The sequence below is a fragment of the Mastigoproctus giganteus genome, chromosome 7, assembly GCF_048544385.1.
Source record: "Mastigoproctus giganteus isolate SK-2022 chromosome 7, ASM4854438v1, whole genome shotgun sequence".
In the NCBI taxonomy this organism is placed as follows: domain Eukaryota; kingdom Metazoa; phylum Arthropoda; class Arachnida; order Uropygi; family Thelyphonidae; genus Mastigoproctus; species Mastigoproctus giganteus.
The window spans coordinates 218,774,669-218,794,856 of record NC_143581.1 but is presented as its reverse complement, the minus strand read 5'-3'; the positions used below and the strand labels follow the sequence as shown (position 1 = coordinate 218,794,856).

The window sequence follows — 20,188 nt, the reverse complement described above, 5'->3', positions numbered from 1 at the left end:
TACTACAGACAAGCTGCTAGGACAGCTTGTGGAATTTTGTCAATGATATAGAATAACTTTATCAATAAGAAATAAAAAGGTGATTATTGCATTATATAAAGCGATGGTTAGGTCACATTTTTAATATTTAAATTTATTTTCATGCAGGCTTGGAAACCCCATTTTAGGAAATGGTATGAACATGTTTGAAAGGATACACAGAAAAGTAACAAAACTAGTTAATGGCAAAAAGGATTATTCTTATCGAGTGGGACTTGAGTTTTGTAAGCTACAGTGTTTAGAAACTATGCATCTGCAAGGTGACCAGGTGTTTAAGGCACTGAAAGGTTTTTGTAAATGAAATACTGATGGAATTGTTATAGTAACTCACATAATATATGCAAAGAGGGCATAAATTTAAATTGAGAGGGGATAACTGTAGACTAGACTACATACCCAAAAATTTTCCTTTAGTCAAAGAGAGAGTTTGGCTGTTGAATGAACTCCCACCTACCCTTGTGGAGGTTGGAAATTTATATAAATTTAAGGATATTTGATAAATACTTAAAGGAAATAGGTAAATGAAATGGGTAAAGTAATATTGGTAATAGTTTATTTGATGTTATTTTTTAAATTTTATTTGTTTTTAATTTTTTTTATTTAATTTTATTTTTTTATTATTTTATTTTTTTTTCTGGCTGGTTCGACATAAGCTTGCTTGCTTCTTTGAATTGCTTTGACAATACTGTTATTAATACTAACAGGAAATCATGTTTTATTGAAGCAAAGTTTAAACTCCACTTTGAAGAAAGTCTTAAGTTTAATTTTTACTCCAGTTATAGAAAGTATTTCCATACTGTGAACTTAGCAACTGTTCTGAACATTCCAAAGACAATTCATGTCTAGTTAACTTTCATTCTGATGGAAAGGAGAACCTTCAACCAGGTAGCAATGATAAATTCACTGAACCACAGAAGCTCATTAATACTGGTTTTACATAGTTTTTTTTAACAGTACTGAACTTTTTTTTTTACCAAGATATATAAATACAGTGCTCTTCATTAAAATAAACTTAGAATAGCCCATATTTAATAATATAATTAATAAAGTATTAACATTTTCGTGATTATAATGCTTTGGTTCATTGATAAACACCATAAGGAGTATACTTACAGTTCTTCAAGATAAAGAGCAGCTTCTGCAATATTTCCACTTTCCTTTGCCATACAATAGGCCTCATACTTAAAAAAAAAAAAAAAAAAAAGGCAAATTTAGGAGAGAAATAACTGTTTAGGAATAGTATATCAAAGAATTAATCTGAAATTAACACATTGTTTAATGTCATTAAAATAAACTATAGGGTTCCATAATGGTTTTGCGTTGTGTGCTAATACTGCAGTATCAACTTTTTAGACCACTTCACACCCAACTCCATTATAGGGGACCACTTCATTTACTGTTTGTATGTAAATAAATAAATTTTCTCTTTATATTCTGGGACAATCAAATAACATCAGAGGAGTCCACAAGGTAGATAATATAAGAACAACATCACAGTATTTAGTAATCACACGGGCAGGAACTGTGGTCACTTGTATTTCTGTACCCTTGCACCTGACTCAGCTGTGGTTTCCCAATAGGCTTACAAACATAAACCAAGTGCTATAGCTGTTGTTATTTGGTTTTTAGGAGCATTAGCAACTAAGGCCATATTGCTCCGGGGATATGCGGTGGTCATTTCCTGACCTTTCCGCATCTTCCGTATTTAGTAGTCATGGGCTCAAACCCCGGTCTAATCAAGAAGCGTGTGGTACACACTACTGCTCCTGCCCACCTGGCTACGGAGGCACCACGTGCTATAGCGGCATAAGAGTTAGAAAACATACAGGGATGTTATACTGGATTTGTACCACCAGCATACCACCCCTGTATATTTGCTGATGGTATGCTGGATTCATTTTGCCATGGAACCTTAAGTGGTGGGTTCAGTCTGGTTTGTTTGTTATTTGGTTTTTAGGAGCATTAGCAACTAAGGCCATATTGCTCCAGGGATATGCGCTGGTCATTCCCTTCAGTCTGGTATGTTGTATTAGGAGCCAGAGATAGATTTTTAAAATCAGGTGATAAATAAATCACCTACCATTATTCTGCAAAATGTCAGGTGAGTTGAGGCTTTTGAAATATGTTTACGTGATCTTACACTTTGAAATTAACTTAGGATACATGGTTCTTTAGGAATTTTTCTAAGTTGTCATAGAAAAATTCTTTAGGAATTTTACTATGAAACTTAAGATCATATGGCATCAATTTATCCCATCTTGTAAATTACATATGTTCTATGATTAGGATGTCTCTTTTGCAGGATGAAAAACTTGAACATCAAGGAGGAAAACTTTGTACTTGTCCATGAACAACTAACTTAGACACAGTGTGAGACAATGTGAAAAAAAATTTCTCCCATTCCGAGGAAGTGTTTTTCAGCTTTGGCTGGTGACAAATTAACACTGAGCCTTTTCTACACTAAGTGAGACAGCAGTCATTCTTACCCTCGGCTGTATCTAGCTAATTGAGTGCCCAAATGTTTAAATAAAATTATTTGTGCCAATGGGATAGTTTGAAAACCCCATATACATTACTATAAAACTGTCCCAAGTGCCACAAATGATATAACTTTTTTCTTCCATTGCATGTTCATCCCCCACATACATATATACTGTGTTTGTAGAAGAATAAGAGAAATTTACCTCAACATGATATGTAGAACACTTCCGTATGCTACTTTCCAGAAATTAAAACAAATATAACATTACTGCAAAATGATTACAGTAAAAAATAATACACTGAAAATAATTAAAACACAATTAAAAAATTAAAGTCTAATGGAAATTTTGAAAAACGATTTTCCTTCCTTACATTATCTTATCCATTTAAAGAAGGAAAATTGTTTTTCAAAATTTGCATTAAACTTCTTTTAATTTTTTAATTGTTTTTTTAATTATTTTCAATTTATTATTTTTTACTGTAATCATTTTGAGTTAATGTTATATTCGTTTTAATTTCAGGAGAATAGCAAATGGAAGTGTTCTGCGTATCATATTGAGGTAAATTTCTCTTATTCTTCTACAAATATTAAAATCAACAAAGAACGCACTGAGCATCACAGCTCTGGTTTATACTAAAAAATATATACTGTGTGTATGTGTGCATATATATATATATATATATATACCAATGATCAAAATGTAACAATTCCATTTATTTAATGTAAACAAATGACAATAAACATTGTCACAACAAATGTTCGCATACTAATATCAATTTTAAATTCATGTCTAATACAGTATCAGGCAGGATATCAATGAATGTGCTTCAGAGAAAAAATACCTTTGCATTAGAGGATAAAAAAAATTAAATCTTCTTCTTAAGGAATAATTATAAAGAGGAATGTGCAATCTTTATCAATTTACATTATGTATACACTGGTGTTCAAAGAAAGTGCAACACCAATTAAAATTGTAATTATTGTCTGAATAACGTAAGTATATGGCAATATTTCTTACAGATTGCATCAAGTAAGATTGACACATGTAGTGATGACATATTATTGCATCAGCCGTTACTTTCAGCTATATAAGCACGCTCTGCAGGAGTTGCAGTCATTCCTTACTTGTGTCAGGATGGTGACTTACATGCAGTTGACACCACGAAGAAAGAGTGCTATTGTTGCTTTACGTGAGGAAGGATGTTCTTCCCATCATATTGCTTATAGTGTCTTGTAATCAGTCGATAGTGAGCAGATTTATTTCCAAACTCAAGAAAACCCCAACTGTAAAGCTTCTTCATCTGAGCTGAAAAGAGAATGGGAAACATTCTCTTTTGTTTGAATACAGGAGTGGTAGCAAGTGCAGTAACAGTCAGAAGACACCTCTTCAAAAATGGACTTGTAGTCCACTGTCCTAAGAAGAAGCCCCTTTTCACACAAAAATTAAAATGGCCCAATTAATTTGGTATACGGAGCATGTAAAATGGACCCCCGAGCAGTGAAAGTCAGTTATTTTCTCGGATGAGAAGAAATTCAACCTGCATAGCTCTGATGGGAGACAAATGATTCACTGTAGACGTGGTGAAGAATACCATCAAGACTGTATGGTGTTTACAGTGAAATTCCCTACCAGCCAAATGATATGGGGGTGCATTTCATATTGCGGAGTAGGTCACCTGCAGTTTATAAAAGGTTCCATAAATGCCAATGGATACCTGGCTATATTGGAAAGCAAACTGCTGCCAACCATTAGAGACCACTTCAACCTGCCAAGTAACTGCACCTTTCAGGATGACTCTGCAAAAAGTGTAAGTAGGCACACTTCTGTAGTTACTTTAGCTTCATTTTTGCATTAGAGGTTCAACAGTAATGTGTTTACATTTGTTTCAGTTGAAAAAATGGTTGGAAGAACAGTCCATTAGAACTCTTAGATGGCCAGGAAACAGCCCGAACCTGCATCCTATAGAGAATTGTTGGCATCGTGTGGAATCTGCAGTTGCCAGAAAGAAACCAAAGACCCTTCGTGAACTTCAGGAAGCCATAATTCATGTTTGGAATCACGAACTATCAGTTGACTACTTTCAGAAATTGATCTTGTCAATGACTCGATGGTGTGCTGCTGTCATCGGGGCCAGAGGCAGTTCAACTAAATATTAGTTTGCACCTGTAAACTTTTCATTTTGTTTTCCATTTAAAATGATAAACTGAAGCAAATTGAGGGCTTCTGATAACATTTCAGCCATAATTGTTGTGTTTATCAAAGCTGTTGTATAAAGGTTGCAAATGCTCATTTTGGAATATTTTGAGAATACCTATCAAATATTACTTGCCTTAACTGTTAATAAATGTTTTGTTTATATTTCTTTGTGATGCTAGTCCTCAATGGAACATACCATTGTGAAAAAGGGTTAGAAATGTGAAATTCCTAGGTAATGCACTTTCTTTGAACACCAGTGTGTATATATATATATATATATATATATATATATATTTTTTTTTTTTTTTAACAATATACTACGGAGAAATTCAATTCAATCAATTCCTTGCAAGTAACAACAAGGATCAATATGTTTTGTTTTTGCCACCATTATAACTATAGCAGAGAAAGAAAAAGAACAGGCAACTCAAGAGTCACCCACTATGCCTTCTCTTCCATAGTACTAGTATAGAGTGGGAAGCCCAGTGAGTAACCCTACTGTTTTCTCCTTGCTTTACTCATGCACTTAACAAGCTGCATGATTGGTTACAACAGATATAAAAACCTGGTTTTGCAGAATTAAATGTACTGTTTTGTGCATGTCAGTAAGTCACTGATTATGGAAAAGTTTAACCACAAAATTAATCAGGCATATACAGGGTGTTTCAGTTAAACGTTTTAGAACTTCTAAGAGGGGTAGGGTACATCCTGGCAACTCGAAATCATATAGCAATGTGGGGTCGGAAATGCTTTCCTGAAGCGGTATTGTACACAGAAGTCGTCGTGCGACGTCGTGCAGCACAGATTCGATTTTTGGTCAATGTATGGGCCGGTATTATGGGAGATCACCTCATCGGACCTTACCTGTTACCGTGTCGTCTAACCGGACCTATCTACTTGATCTTTCTGCAGCAAATATTGCCACAACTTTTGAGAGATGATCAGATTTCTGCATCGACGCAACAGACAATGTGGTTCCAACACGATGGAGCCCCTGCCCATTAAGCGGAGATGTTCGTAACTACCTGGATGTCACATTTGGTCAACAGTGGATCGGACGTGGTGGTCCCGTGCGTTGGCCTGCTCGGTCACCCGACCTATCATGTCTTGATTTTTATTTCTGGGGTCATATGAAATCGCTAGTTTATGACACCCCTGTTGACAATGCTGAGGAGCTGGTTGCAAGAATCGCAGTAGCTGCCGAAGAAATTCGAAATTCGCCTGGAGTATTCCAGAATGTTCGGATGTCCATGCGTCGGAGATGTGAGGCGTGCATTGTAGCCCGTGGAAGAAACTTCGAACACTTACTTTAATCCATGTACCTTTTGCTTCTTTTCATGTATTATTAAAACGATTTCTCACTTACGGTCTCTTTTCTTTATGGTGCTTCTGTGTACAACACCGCTTCAGGAAAGCATTTCCGACCCCACATTGCTATATGATTTCGAGTTGTCAGGATGTACCCTACCCCTCTTAGAAGTTCTGAAACGTTTAACTGAAACACCCTGTATACTAGTAACCAGCTCATGCAAGTGCTGTATTACAAGGTATGTGAAATCTTAATGATGAGTTGCATAGCTATAATTTGCAAGATTAAATAATACAGCTGTGGCCTCAGATAAATTATAAGATATCTGCAGGACAATCTTGCCCTTTCACCTGTTTTTATTTATTTATTTTTTTTTTTTTTTGCAGCCAGCAGGATGTAAACTACATAGATAATGTAGTTTTAATTCTCACAGCAGAACTTGCCCTAGTACTGCACTACTTGTCTTTGCCCCTTTGGAGAATTACCTGGAGATCAGAATTTAAGGAATTGGTAGTGGATATTCAAGCAGTAGAAGCTGTTTGTGTAGAGCAAGGTTTCTGAAACTGGAAGGTGGAATGCAATGTGCTAATATCAGAAAAACTATGGATAGGATTTCTGGTCAATGGAAGGTTATTAACATACAAGAGGAAAAGAGTGGGAGAAACAACTGGACCTTGGGGAACACTACCATTAGGGGAGAAATCAGAAGACAGTGAGCCATCTACTATCACCCACAGTGAGCGATCAGAGAGAAAACTGGTTACTCAATTACAAAAAAAGATGGCAAGCCATAAGATGGAAGCTTATTTAGAAAACCTTAATGCCAAACATGATCAAAAGTCTTTGAAATGTCAAGAGCAACTGCTTGAATTTTTGCCAAACTTTTACATTAAATTTATCCATGGATGGGTAACATTAGCCAGAATATTACCAGTGGATCAACACTGACAGAATTTCTCCATTAAGAGTTGGCAGTTAATTGATTTCTCCATTATTTTAGAAAGAGTAGAAGTAAGTGCAATAGGACAATAATTAGATGGGAGGGATTTATCACCCTTTTAGGAACTGGCTGGATATGAGAAAATTTCCAAGCAGAAAGGGAAACACCTTTGAAATAAGAAAGCAAAAAAGGCAACACAGAACAGGAATAAGTTCAGTAGCACAGGTTTTGAGAACAAGTGAAGAAATACCATCAAGACCCAGAGCTTTCTTAGCATCAGAATTGTTCAAAATTCTTCTGACATCGTTTTGACAGAAGGCCACAGGAGGCATTAAATGGAGCATACTGGGAATGGTAGGAGGTGGTTTACCAAGAACGTCAATACACAAGTTGGAAGATAAGCAGGATGCTAGAAGATCAGCTTTATCTTTGGCTGAAGTGGCAATAGAACCATCTGGTCTTGACAGAAGTGGGAATAGAGATGGGCAAAAGGAGTGGCCAATAGCTTTGGCAAGAGACCAGAATGCTCAACTACCAATTGGACAAGAAGCAAGTTTTCTACTCTTAGCCTGTTCAAACTCTAGTTTGGACTGAATAATAACTGCTTTACAATTGTTGCAAGCTTTGGTGTAGACAGAAAATGAACCTGGAGATTTGGATACAAGCCAATTGCAATATGCAACATTCTTATCTTGAACAGCCTTAGCACATTTATTGGAAAACCAAAGTTTAGATGAAAAACAAGATTTTAATGTGGAGTGTGGAATAAAGGATTTCATCCCTACAAGAATAATTTCACTGACAATCTGGGCAAATGTTGACATCAGAAGATATTACTGTAATCCAACCAAGGTAAAGAAATCTTGCAGATCATTCCATTTTGCATTCTTGTAATACCAAACAACTCAAGATAGAGAATGGCCAGAAGAGAAAGGCTCCATTGGAGAAGATGCCAATATACATAATTAAGTGTATATACATAAATAGGTGTCTCAAGCTCTTTCATAGAATTAACTAAAGTAACAATATATGCTTCATTAGTAATAAAGGAAACAGAAAGAATAATTTGAGTGAAAGAGTAACAAAACACCAAAAAAAATTGGTTGTCACATGTACTCATATAGATCAGTTTCTATTTCTCAGGTAATGCTAAGCATCTTCATTATTAAAATGCCCTTTATATTTGTACAAACATTGCTAGATAAATCTGTTCATCTCAAATGTCACACAGTATCTTCCTCCAGTTAATAAATAAATTCCTGTGCATTCTACCATACAGTCATTGCAGCCAGAAGGGTTTACAACTTTATAACTTTTATACTGTAACAGATAAACTGACAACAGTTAACAAGGTGACATGCATTTTTTGTGGCAGTGTACATGCTCAATCTTGCAAGTACTTGCCAGTAACCATATATATATATATCACTCAAGACCATAGATAAAACCAATAGTGTTTTTGACCAGGTAGTGTAATGGGGGGGGGGGGGGGGGGGAAGGTATTTTTGGCCTGCTTTAGTTATATTAAAAAAGAACATAAAATCCAGTTATACTATCTTGTCTTGTAACTTATCTTTTACTTATCTTGTAAACCAGTTAATCAGTTATTAATCAACCAAAACCAAATTTTCAATGGACTAAGAGTATAAAACTTGCTTCTTGTACAAACAGTAGCTGAGCATTCTGACCTCTTGCTAAAAATATTGGTTGCAACTTTTTTGTTCATCTATACTCTCAACTCTGTTATATTGCCATATGGTTTAACAGAGCTAAAGATAAAGCCCACTTAACACCCTACTTTGCTTCTAACTCTTGTATTGATTATCTTGGTAAACTACTTCCTACCATTCCCAGTACACTCTTTTTAATGGTTTTCCATCAAAAAGGATGTCAGAAGAATTCTGAACAATCACATATCTCAAGTCCTGATGGCATTTCTCGATTTGTTCTCAAATGCTGTGTTCTTGAGCTTGCTGCTGTTCAGTTTTGTCTTTTTACACTTTCTTATTACAGTGGTGTTTTTCCTTCTGCATGGAAATTTGCTCATATCCAGCCAGTTCCTAAAAAGAATAACAAATCATTCCCATCCAGTTATCATATCACTGCACTTACCTCTACTTTTTCCAAAGTAATGGAGAAATCTATTAAGTACCAACTTCTAAGCTATCTTGAAACCTTCCATCTGATCAATGATTACTAATACGGATTCCATTAGTCTTTCGACTAGTAATATACGGGCTTATGTTACCCATCTGTGGACAAATTCAATAGAAAAGTTTAGTGAAACTCTAAGCTGACATTTCTAAGGCTTTTGATCATGTTTGGCATAAAGGTCTTCTAAACAGGCTCCCAACTTATAGATTTCCAAATGTTTTTTGCAGTTGGGTATCCAGGTTTCTCTCCAACTACTTGCTGCAGATGATGGTAGGTTCCGTCTTCTAAATTTTCCACTAATGTTAGTGTTCCCCAAGGTTCAGTTCTTTCTCCCACTCTTTTATCCTTATATATTAATGATCTTCTTCCACTGAATGGTAATCCTATCCACAGTTTTGCTGATGACTGCACATTAATTCCACTTTCCAGTTTGAGAAACCTTGCCCTACATAAACAGTTTCATCTTCTCTAGTATGGTTAAATCCTGATCTCCAAGTAATTCTCTAATGGGGCAAAGATAATTTTAATCCTTCTAAAACTCTGTCCTGTCTTATATCTTGTAAAAAGGTGTCTACTACTCCTATGATTATCTCTAACGACACTCAGAGCTTGAGACAAGATCACATATCTCTATTGGGGATTACCCTGACTTCTAATCTTTCTTGGCATAAGCACATCACAAATATATTGCTTCCTCTGCATCTAAAAAATTGGGTTTTCTCTTTTTCTCTTGGTGTTACTTTGTTTCTAAACAGCTACTCACACTGTACAAATCACAGATTCCACCATACCATGGAATATTGTTCGAACATCTGTGGTGGTGCACCCAAAACCTCAGGCTTTTAGAGTTCATTCAAAAGAGGGCATTCAAGTTAATTAATGATCCAACTTTACAAATTCTCTCCACACTCTCTCTCTCATAAACATTCTGTCCCGACTGCATGGATTTTCTACAGATACTTCAACTTATGTTTTCTGGAACAACCTTCCTTCACATGTATTTCCTGAAAATTGCAATCTACAGAATTCAAGTCTAATGTCAACAAGTATCTTCTGTCTTCTCAACCTTCAACCCATGCATGGTACTAAGTACTATAGGTTCTAATAGTTTTTGTGTTTGCGGCTTTAATAAAAAAAAAAAAGAATACTGTTTCAGTGGCTGTAACATTTCTGTTGGATATTACATTATAATTAAAATGACAATAGGCAAATACAAAAGAGAACCTAAAGACAGAAGTAGAATGTGCTTTAACATCACTTCATTCTAAAGATAAAAAATACCTACTTATTCAGTTAAGTTCTACAGGAATAGATCAGTGAGTGGTATTGCACAACAGCAGAAACGATTGCTTTAGGAATATGAACAGAAATGAAAGCTAAAACTATGGTTCCTGTTATTCTTCCCCCCGAATCATTCTGTACATAAGAACCAGTGGCAAAACTACCACACTGCCAGGGCTGTTACAGCAAGAGAATTTCATAGGGGATCCATAATTTGTAGTTTTGCTACTAATAAAGCCGATAAAATTTTTGACCAGGGACGTGGCGGTGCAATATTGGCTTAAGTAGAGGCAGAAAACCCCCATAAAAACCACAAGGGTTTGGGATGGTTATTTGTTTAAGCCATATTAAAAAGAGTAATTTCAACACTATTAAAAAATATATAAGAAATGCTGCATTGTTTAAAGAAGTCTGCTAATATATTGCCTAATTATAAACTGCCTAATTCAAAGAGGTGGCTGAATGTACCCTTCCATTCCCTGTCTATATTGCAGAAAACACTCAACAAATTTTGTTTGCCTTATTATTATTATTAGCCATATGGTACAAGGAAGCCTGAGACTTATGCAGCACCAGCCAAAAAATAATAATAATAAAATAAAAATTCCATTACCCTGGGAGAAAGAGAGAGAGAAGTTGAAAGAAATCACCAAGAAAGATAAGAATTATCATATCCAGCTCAGGACCCTGGGTTTGCAAACCCCATACTCACCAGATATGAGCCCCTGACTTAATTTTCTTCACAAAAAAAAAAAGTCATGTGGAAACTATATTTAACTATTTTTTTTATGTTTATATGTTATTAATTATATTAAAATTACATTCTGAAGTATTTTTCATATATCCAAGTAACAAATACTGTTATTCTTCCAACTAAAAGAGAATGCAATTAACATTTTTGTCGTGTCAAATCTACAAATCAGTTTATTATTACCAAACAGAATGGAGAAGATGAAAAATTATGTAACTCGAAATTTTTAACTATGAAATGGTGAAAATTAGAGGTTGGAGGGTTATACACAGTGCTGTCAAAATGCGATCTAACCACATGACGGGTGGGATTCTGACTGTATTACAGGGCCCGAAGCACAAAGTTAATAGATAATCCCCTCCTACCAGCATCCTCCCAAACCCACCCAACTATGAACCATGTTTTTGGGGTCCCAGCTAGCACCTGTGCATACCCCCTACCATATCTTGGGTGGTTAAACGTTTGATACAGACGTACTTGAATGCTAAAATTTCCAGGAAAAAGCGATTTAGCAGTAATCATCCATGCTTTCGCAGCAGGAGGATCTGTAAGTTGGCATTTTTTTGCCATTAAAATTAAATATTCTTCATCACTAATGGCGCATTGCTCGTCTTCGTTTGTTACGGGCGCCATTTTGAAACAACGTTGTATAAAGGCGGCGGATAACTATAAATTTAAAATCTCTCCTGTCAGTTGTTTTCGGATTATTATGAATTAAGAACGAGTTTATTATGCTATCATTTTTTCAAAACACAAGGACTTGTAATGGTCTTTTTTTCAAGTTGATTTCATTTTAAATAATGGTAATTCCTTTTACTTTTATATTACTTTTATTTTTATTTTTAACTATTACTTTACTCTCCGCCAGAGTGGCCTAAGCTTCCTGGATGGAGACCAAGTTAAAAAAAAAAAAAGTTAGAGTGTTGGGAGTACAAAGTATTATGTGTACATGTATTTATATTTTTGGCGGTCATCAGGGCTTCCCCTAGTTGCGTCTGTAAGGCACGAGCCAAACTGGCAAGTGTGACTATGTGAGTGTGCAGTGTATGTGTTGGTCTGTTGCCAGAGAACACACGCAATTTACAGACAAAATAAATATATGGGTAGATGTAATCATTTACAGGGGACCCTAATATCATAATGCGTTCTGTTGTACCCTAGGAGCTCACATCTGGTGAGTATGGGCTTGGCATACCCAGGGTCCTGAGCTGGATATCATCATTCTTCTTGGTGATTCCTCTCTCTCTCTCTCTCTCTCTCTCTCTCTCTCTCTCTCTCTCTCTCTCTCTCTCTCTCTTGTTGGTGCAGCAAAAGCCTCATGCTTTCAGCACCGTATGACTAATAATAATGTTGGGAGTACAGGGTGTACACAAGAGGGGAGGTAGTATTTGTTGTTGTAGGGTTTTATGAGCATCAGCGGCTAAAGCCATACTTCTCTGTAGGGCTTGCAAACCGGTTTTATAAAACCGGTTAAATCGGTTTTCATATTGAGTTGTTAAAACTGAAACCGAGCTTCTAAAACAGGATTCGAATATTTTCTTAGTTAGCCCTCGAATATAGTTTTTTGTTACGCACATTTTCTTTTGTTCGTTCGTTTGTCTGGATCGTTGAACTGCTTTATGTTTTAAACATGTTTTTTATTTTATTTTATGTTTAGGTACAAATCTCACGGGCAAGTGGCCCAAATCTAGGAGGGGTACCTTTTTATCTTACCACCTGTATCATGGCACGATGCAGGTGTACTCATTTACGACTGAGTGAGTCGGAGCGATAGCGTAAAAGAAAATGCTCAACATTTCTCCGTTCCATCTAACTTGTTCGCCAGGCAAGTTATGGAAAGCGCCTTATTGATAGTTACCCACTAGAAACAGATTCGCTGAATATTGCATCAAATTTCAATCGTAGAAAGTTTCTTGCTTCTTTATTCCTATTAAATTTGCGATCAAATGTTCTCCAAAAAGCAGCTTCACCAAATTTAGCTTTTATGTAGTTTTGAAAATACAATAGATTTAATTGGGGGAAAAAATTGCGAGTAAATAAATAAAAAATTTCTTTCGTGAAAATTTTGAAACTTGCCTCGTTTAGACTCTTCATTCAGTGCTTGCGGGAGTGACTCATAGTATTGTGCCTTTGTTATCTTCAATATTTTTATTTAAAATTGTCGCTGATATAAATTCCTACTAATTAATATTTATTACTCTTAATATGTCTAAGATGAAATCAAATGTATGGAATTATTTTGCTCGAAAAAGCACAATGTTCGAAATGTCAGAGGATAATGAAGTCGTCTGGAGGATCTACATCATCTTTGATGTTGCATTTAAAGAAAATGCATCAGATTGACATTAAACAAGATAACAGTGAACCTCCCGTAAAAATGGTAAGAACATTAAAAAACTTTATCGTTAAAAAATCAAAATTAGCTGCTTTAGATGGATTTTCTTTTAATTCAATTGCCAAGAGTGAATTTATACAATCAAGCCTTCACCTTCAGAGAAATAAATACGATAAATTACCACCAGCTTCAGTGAATGGAATTAAAAATATGGTTCTGAATTATTATAAAACTAAGAAAGAACTCATTCAGCATTTCAAAAATGCATTGGTTTTGGGTGCACGGTATTCATTGACTCTAGACAAATATACGTCTATACAAAATAAAAGGTATATGAATATAAATGTGCATTCAAAAGACAATCATTGGTCGTTAGGTCTTATTGAGATTAATGGTTCACTTGATAGTAGAAGAACTGAGCAAATTGTGAATGGACACTTGAAGGAATTTGGTTTGAACTTGGATGAGGATATTGTTGCCTGCACCACCGATGGAGCAGCAATGATGATTAAGTTTGGCAAGAAAATCACGCCTAATCATCAACAATGTATAGCCCATTATATACATCTGTCAGTTATAGATGTACTTTATGAAAAAGCAATCAATTATGGTGCCACAGTCTGAGTCTCCCAAAGACAATGAAAATAATGAAGAAAGTAGTGATGATGAAGAAGTTGAAGAAAGGCAGCAAGGCATGCTTTATCAAACCGACTTTACCGATGAGCTCATTTATTTCTTCAATCCAATGGCCAATATTGCACAAACTATTAACAAAGTCAGAAAAATTTGCAAACCTTTTCGAAAATCGCCTACCAAAAATGATATATTATAAAATTTTGTTAAAGCAAAATTTAAGGGAAAGAATATAAACTTATATTAGATTGCAAGACTAGATGGGATAGCACATTCTATATGATTGAGAGATTTTTGAAATTGAAAAATTGCATTCCAAATGCTCTATGTGCAGTAATGTCAACTGAAGCTGTGTCTGACGATGCCTGGAAAACACTTGAATTGCTACGTGAAACTTTGCGACCAGTTGAAATTATTCTGAAGGCTATAACCTCAGAAGATACAGACTTACTTAGCCTTTTGCAGCGTTACAATGCAAGACGAAATTACCAAACTGTGGCTTTGCTGAGCTATCTACACAACCCCAAAAAGTTTAGGAAAGAAGACTCACGTTCAAGTAAGCAAGTTTTGAAAAAGCATGCTGAAGAGATTTATCAGGAGTCTTAGCGTTGAATGAAGAAACTGAAAAAAAACGAACTGTTCTTTTAGAAGAAAACAAAGACTCGTCTAGTTCCGATGTTGGAGATACACTCATGCGAGAGTATGATAGTGTAATAAAGAGATTAACTGAAGAGCCTTCGAAATATCCGAGTGAATTGGAAATCAGCAAAGAATTTAAAATTTTGGAGGCAACTAACAGTAGAAGTGAAAAGCTGGAGAAAGTTTATAGAGCACTGCTGACCATTAAACCAAGAGGTGTCCAATCTGAGAGAGTGTTTTCGATCACTGGTCTCTTTAACACAAAAATAAAATCTATCAGGAAAAATGCTTAATATACTGTGTTTTTTAAAGGATCATTTTCAGAAAAAAGCTGAGCAATAAATAGTAAAGTAATTTCCCCAAGCTGTTTTTTTTCACATTATTTTTATTTATTTATTATTATTATTATTATAGGGCTTATTATTTTTTTGTTTACTATACGAGAAGATAGTTTTTATTCAAAGATTTGAATACAATTTGTAATTTTGTGTAATCTCAAGCTGGTTACTTTTTTGGAGCATTTTAATTTTTTTACTAAAAGAGGTGATAGATTTTGTTTAAAAGATTTGATTACGATTTGTACAATCTACCCAAGATAAAATAAATACCTGTGTTATAAGCATTTAATTATTTTCCCTAAGTCTGAGAAAATCGGTTTTAAAACCGGTTTTAAGAGTAAACTTCGGTTAAACTCGGTTTTGAAATTTCTCGGTTTTATGCAAGCCCTACTTCTCTTTGTATGTTTGTATATTGTCTGTAAATTGCGTATGTTCTGAGGACCAACACATGACTGCAGGATGTAGGTGATCGCCCAGACAGAGTACACTCATAGACACTAACAGGTTGCCAAGATAATACATTGCATCTGGTGTAAATATGAGATTGGCACACCCAGGCTGGATATCATCATTCTTCTCTCTCTCTCTCTCTCTCTCTCTCTCTCTCTCTCTCTCTCTCTCTCTCTCTCTCTCTCTCTCTCTCTCTCTCTCAGGGTAGCTCAGGAATTTTTTTTTTTTTTTTTTTTGGCTAGTGCCACATAAGCCTCAAGCTTCCTTGCACCATATTTCAACTTCTAATAATAATTATTATTATTATTAGAACCTAGCAAGGAAATGCTAGTAGATTGAAGAAAGTTTACCGTATTACAAGTACAGACCACAGGCTGTGCTAGAGACCCCAACCCACAAGTTGTGCTGAGACCGCGCCATAATAACGGACAACAGACCGCACATAACCCTCATTGACAAGACGGAAAAGGTTACCTATGTAACCTTCCTGATCGAGATAGCGGTTCCTAACACTGATAACCTGCGAGGAAAAAATCAGGAAGTACATAGACCTAAGACAGGAGGTCAAAGAGATGTGGCACATGAAATAAGTAATTACCATCTCGATCACAATGTCAACTACGGGCGTGGTGCCAAAGAGACTCCATAAGAACCTAACAGGAACAGAGAACACTTATATGGAACTCTGAAAGCAGCAATCCTAAACTCCTGTGCACTAGTCAAACTACTAAGAAAACCCAACGAACCCTCATCAGACCCCCAGAGCCTTCCGCTCCATTTCTCTCCTTCCGAATTTGGGAAAACTCTACGAACGACTACTCGCCCCAAGAATCTATGATCTTTTCCAAGCTCGAGACATCTTTTCAATTCATCAATATGGATTCGTTAAGGGCAAGTCCCGTGAAGATGCACTTCTTGCGTTAAAAAATTACATCCAGAATTCCACATCAAAATATGAAATGGCCATCTTCATAGACTTCGAAGGTGCTTTTGACTCTCTCTGGTGGGACAGCGCCCTCGCAAGACTTGGGAACATCTCATGCTCCTCTCAGTTGTATCAAGCTATCCGAGCCTACTTTGATCACAGATCTATACAGGTTAATTCAAAAACCAGCAAAAACTATACAGGTTAAAAAAAACCCCACAGGGTTTTTTTTAACCTGTTTTTTTTTTATTTATCTTATTTTATTTTATTTATCGTTTTGTGTTATTTTCACAATCATTACTTATTTTTTTTTCTTACTTTTATTTATTTTTTTTATTATTTTATTTATTTTTTATTTTATTTCATTTTACTTTACCTTCTTTTTATTTATTTGATTATTATTATTTTTTACTTTGTATCTATATATATATTTTTTATTATTTTACTTTTTTAATAATGTTTTATTTATTTTTTTTTTAATAATGTTTTATTTATTTTTTTTTAATAATGTTTTATTTATTTTTTTTCTGCTCTTATCTATAATTTTTTATCTTAGTTTATTTTATTTTACTTTCTTTTTTTTTTAACTAACTTATTTATTTTTTTTAATTATAATTTTATTATTATTTTTTTCTTTATGCAGGTACCCTAGGTTTGGGTAGCTGTGGGATTTGCTGGCACCCACTGGTATAGCACTACATCCTGGTGGGTACGGGACTTCGCCCTCTTCAGGGCAGACAAAGATTATAATAGTCTATCTCCACTTGGCTAAGGATATGTCTAGTTGTGGCCCACCTCCTCGTGGTGTAGACGGGTACCGGGCACGCTTTCCAGGAGATCGCCTGCTGCCCGGTGGCAAAGAGGCCAGAAACAACTAAACAACACATAATATATGCAAACATGACACTACACGTTTCTGGCCGTTCTACAGAGTTTTATATCATCACAGAATAACATGGGAGAAATGAACTAATGTTCCTGGAGTCGCTGTACAGAAGATACTATACATACCCCGAGGGGCTCACATCTGGTGAGTATGGGCTTGACACACCCACGGTCCTGAACTGGATGTCATCATTCTTCTCTTTCTTGGTGATTCCCTTCTACTTCTGACACTCTCTCTCTCTCTCTCTCTCTCTCTCTCTCTCTCTCTCTCTCTCTCTCTCTCTCTCTCTCTCTCTCTCTCTCACACACACACACACACACACACACACACACACACACACACACACACACACACACACACACACACACACACACACAGGGTAACTCGGAAATTGTTTTTGGCTGGTGCAGCATAAGCCTCAGGCTTCCTTGCACTATGTGGCTAATAATATTAATAATAATAATAATGTCTACATAAACGCCTGTAGGGTCTGCGCAGATAACACAGTAGTATCTTTACGCGAGGAACTTTAATAGGTTTTTTCACTCCATGACTGAGTTAGTCAGTCTCAGGCGTAATTAACGTAATTAATTACGCCTGAGACGTAATTAACGGGCGAAATTAACGTAATTAGCGTAATACACACGTAATTAACAGACATAAGACACACAGCATGGCAGACGCATTTAATTATTCAGATGGCTTAAAAATAATAGTTTTGTTTTTTTTAACTCCTGTAGGGATCTGTGCTGGTAGCAGTTGTATTGTTACCGTCCTCGCCACAACGAGTGCAAAAGGCCTGGGTTTGAATGACGAAAGAGCTTTTATGGGCTTTTTCCAATCCGTGGTTGAGTTAGTCGATCTCAGGCATAGATAGCAAGGTTTCTCCACTTGTAAAACTGGGGTTTTTCTTCCAACAAAGTAGGCAAATCGACCAGAGAACACACGCAATTTTTACAGACCCAATACACATGGTAGTTGGATTAACATTCTGGGTGACCCTAATAAATAGTTTTTTTAAACACCTGTAGGACAGTGCCTCAACCATCAGTAATAACAATAAAAATGCAGTAATAGTAACCGGACACAACCACCCCTTGCACTTTGTAGGAGTACCTCTCATGAGCAGAAAAATCCCATAAAGGAGAATTTTTTTTAATAATAATAATCTGTATTTGAGCTTTTTGTACCTCCTCAAAATTTTGCTTTGCTTGAAAAATCCTTTAGAATCTCCAACCATCATTGATTAATGGATCTCCCTGGGAATGTGATCTAACGCTCACACCATAACTTATCCATCGTGCAATAATCCCCTCTCAAATAGATGGTCGGATAAACTAAATTCTAAGATGGGGACCACAACCTCCTAGCTGAAGGCTGATTAATTTAGTCAAGAAATGAAAATAGCCTATAAAGATTCCTCCCATTCATCTTGAAGGTTTACCCTTTGGCCGGACCAGCAATCAAATCTAACTCATTTACACGCGAGGTGAGAGAATAGAAATAAACTATAGAATATACTATCACCGTCAGGGATCATATTATCTTAGGGAATAAATCACCCCACTGAGATGAATAACCCAATGAATTACAATGCTTTCTAAACAGTTCATAAATGTCAAAACTTCTATAGTAATTGAGGACCTAGACGCAATACTAGTAATTAAGTCCACACTTCAATCTTTCGTCACTCTTTGAAGTAAACTTCAAAGAGTGACGACCTTGCCTCAAGAGTAGTATATTCGTACTCATTTACACAGTGTGTTCGAATCCATACATCACCATGCCCGTAGTAGAGGATATACCTTCTGCTTTTATCAGGAACACAGTATAACGTCGCCAGGGACGTCTAGTGAGGGAAGCAGTCGAAGAGTTCCCCCTCCCTCGAAAATGAGAGAAATCACCTTGAAGTGGAGTCCTGCACCCCATGGGGTAAGGTGAAGTGCAGGACTGACTCTCGACCATCTCCTTAATTATTGCTATATGCATGGGTATTTTAGTTTTACTTGCGATGTACTCTCTCCATTTTTTGATATCACGTCCTGATTTTTTTAATGGCCCTCGCGGACAGCGCATTGGGTATAATCGCTGTTCTCTTTACACAGGAGATGAAAAGGCTTGATTTCAATGAAATCAAGATGATGAAAAGACTTGATTTCGAATCCCGTCGATGACGTGAGGAATTTTTATTTATGGGCCCTTTTTTTTCACAATGTTGCTGAGTTAGTTGGTCTCAGGCGAGGTAGCATGGTTTCTTCTTCCGGAATCTCCTCTGTTTTTCGTTCACCAAACAGGCAAATCGACCACAGAACACACGCATTTTACAGACTTAACGTATACAGCGCCGTATGGCCAAAGTAGCTGATGTTCCTAAAACCTATCAACAAATTTTTTTTTTTTACAACTGAATGCGACACTTAAAATGCACGGTCTCTTTTCACCTGAGAACATTCTATGTAGCCGCCGCATTAATAAAGTTGTTTACAAGCGCGAGAGGGTACAGAAGTATACGCATTTAAATGGTTCAAGCTGCATGATTACTATTTATGATTAATGCTGAATTATTTCCCGTTCATTTCTATAGCCAACCAGGGTGATGTTGTTATTTCCTATCTTCTCTATCCTGTGATGGTCCCTAATCTGATATATTTACTCCCAAGCATAAATGGAAAATGAAAATTTATTTATTATTTACTCTTATGACTATTCCCGAAAAATAAACAGCATTTTTCCTTTTTTTTATTTTTTATATTTTTAAGTACGTAAAAAAATCCTTATTAGTGGCGCCCTCCATACGATAGAGCCAATTGCTTTCATTATCACTGTTAC

At 36.0% G+C, this 20,188-nt stretch overlaps 1 protein-coding gene across 1 annotated transcript in view; it reads right to left on the bottom strand.

The window, feature by feature from the left end:
- IntS10 (integrator complex subunit 10) overlaps positions 1 to 11,786 on the bottom strand; it is an 86,963-nt gene extending 75,177 nt beyond the window's left edge. The window contains exons 1-2 of the mRNA XM_090378570.1: positions 11,631 to 11,786; positions 1,153 to 1,220 (exon numbers count right to left, since the gene is read on the bottom strand). Of these exons, the coding sequence (XP_090234696.1) occupies positions 1,153 to 1,220; positions 11,631 to 11,786 (224 nt within the window). The remainder of the gene's footprint in view (positions 1 to 1,152; positions 1,221 to 11,630) is intronic.
- Positions 11,787 to 20,188: the final 8,402 nt, after the last annotated feature.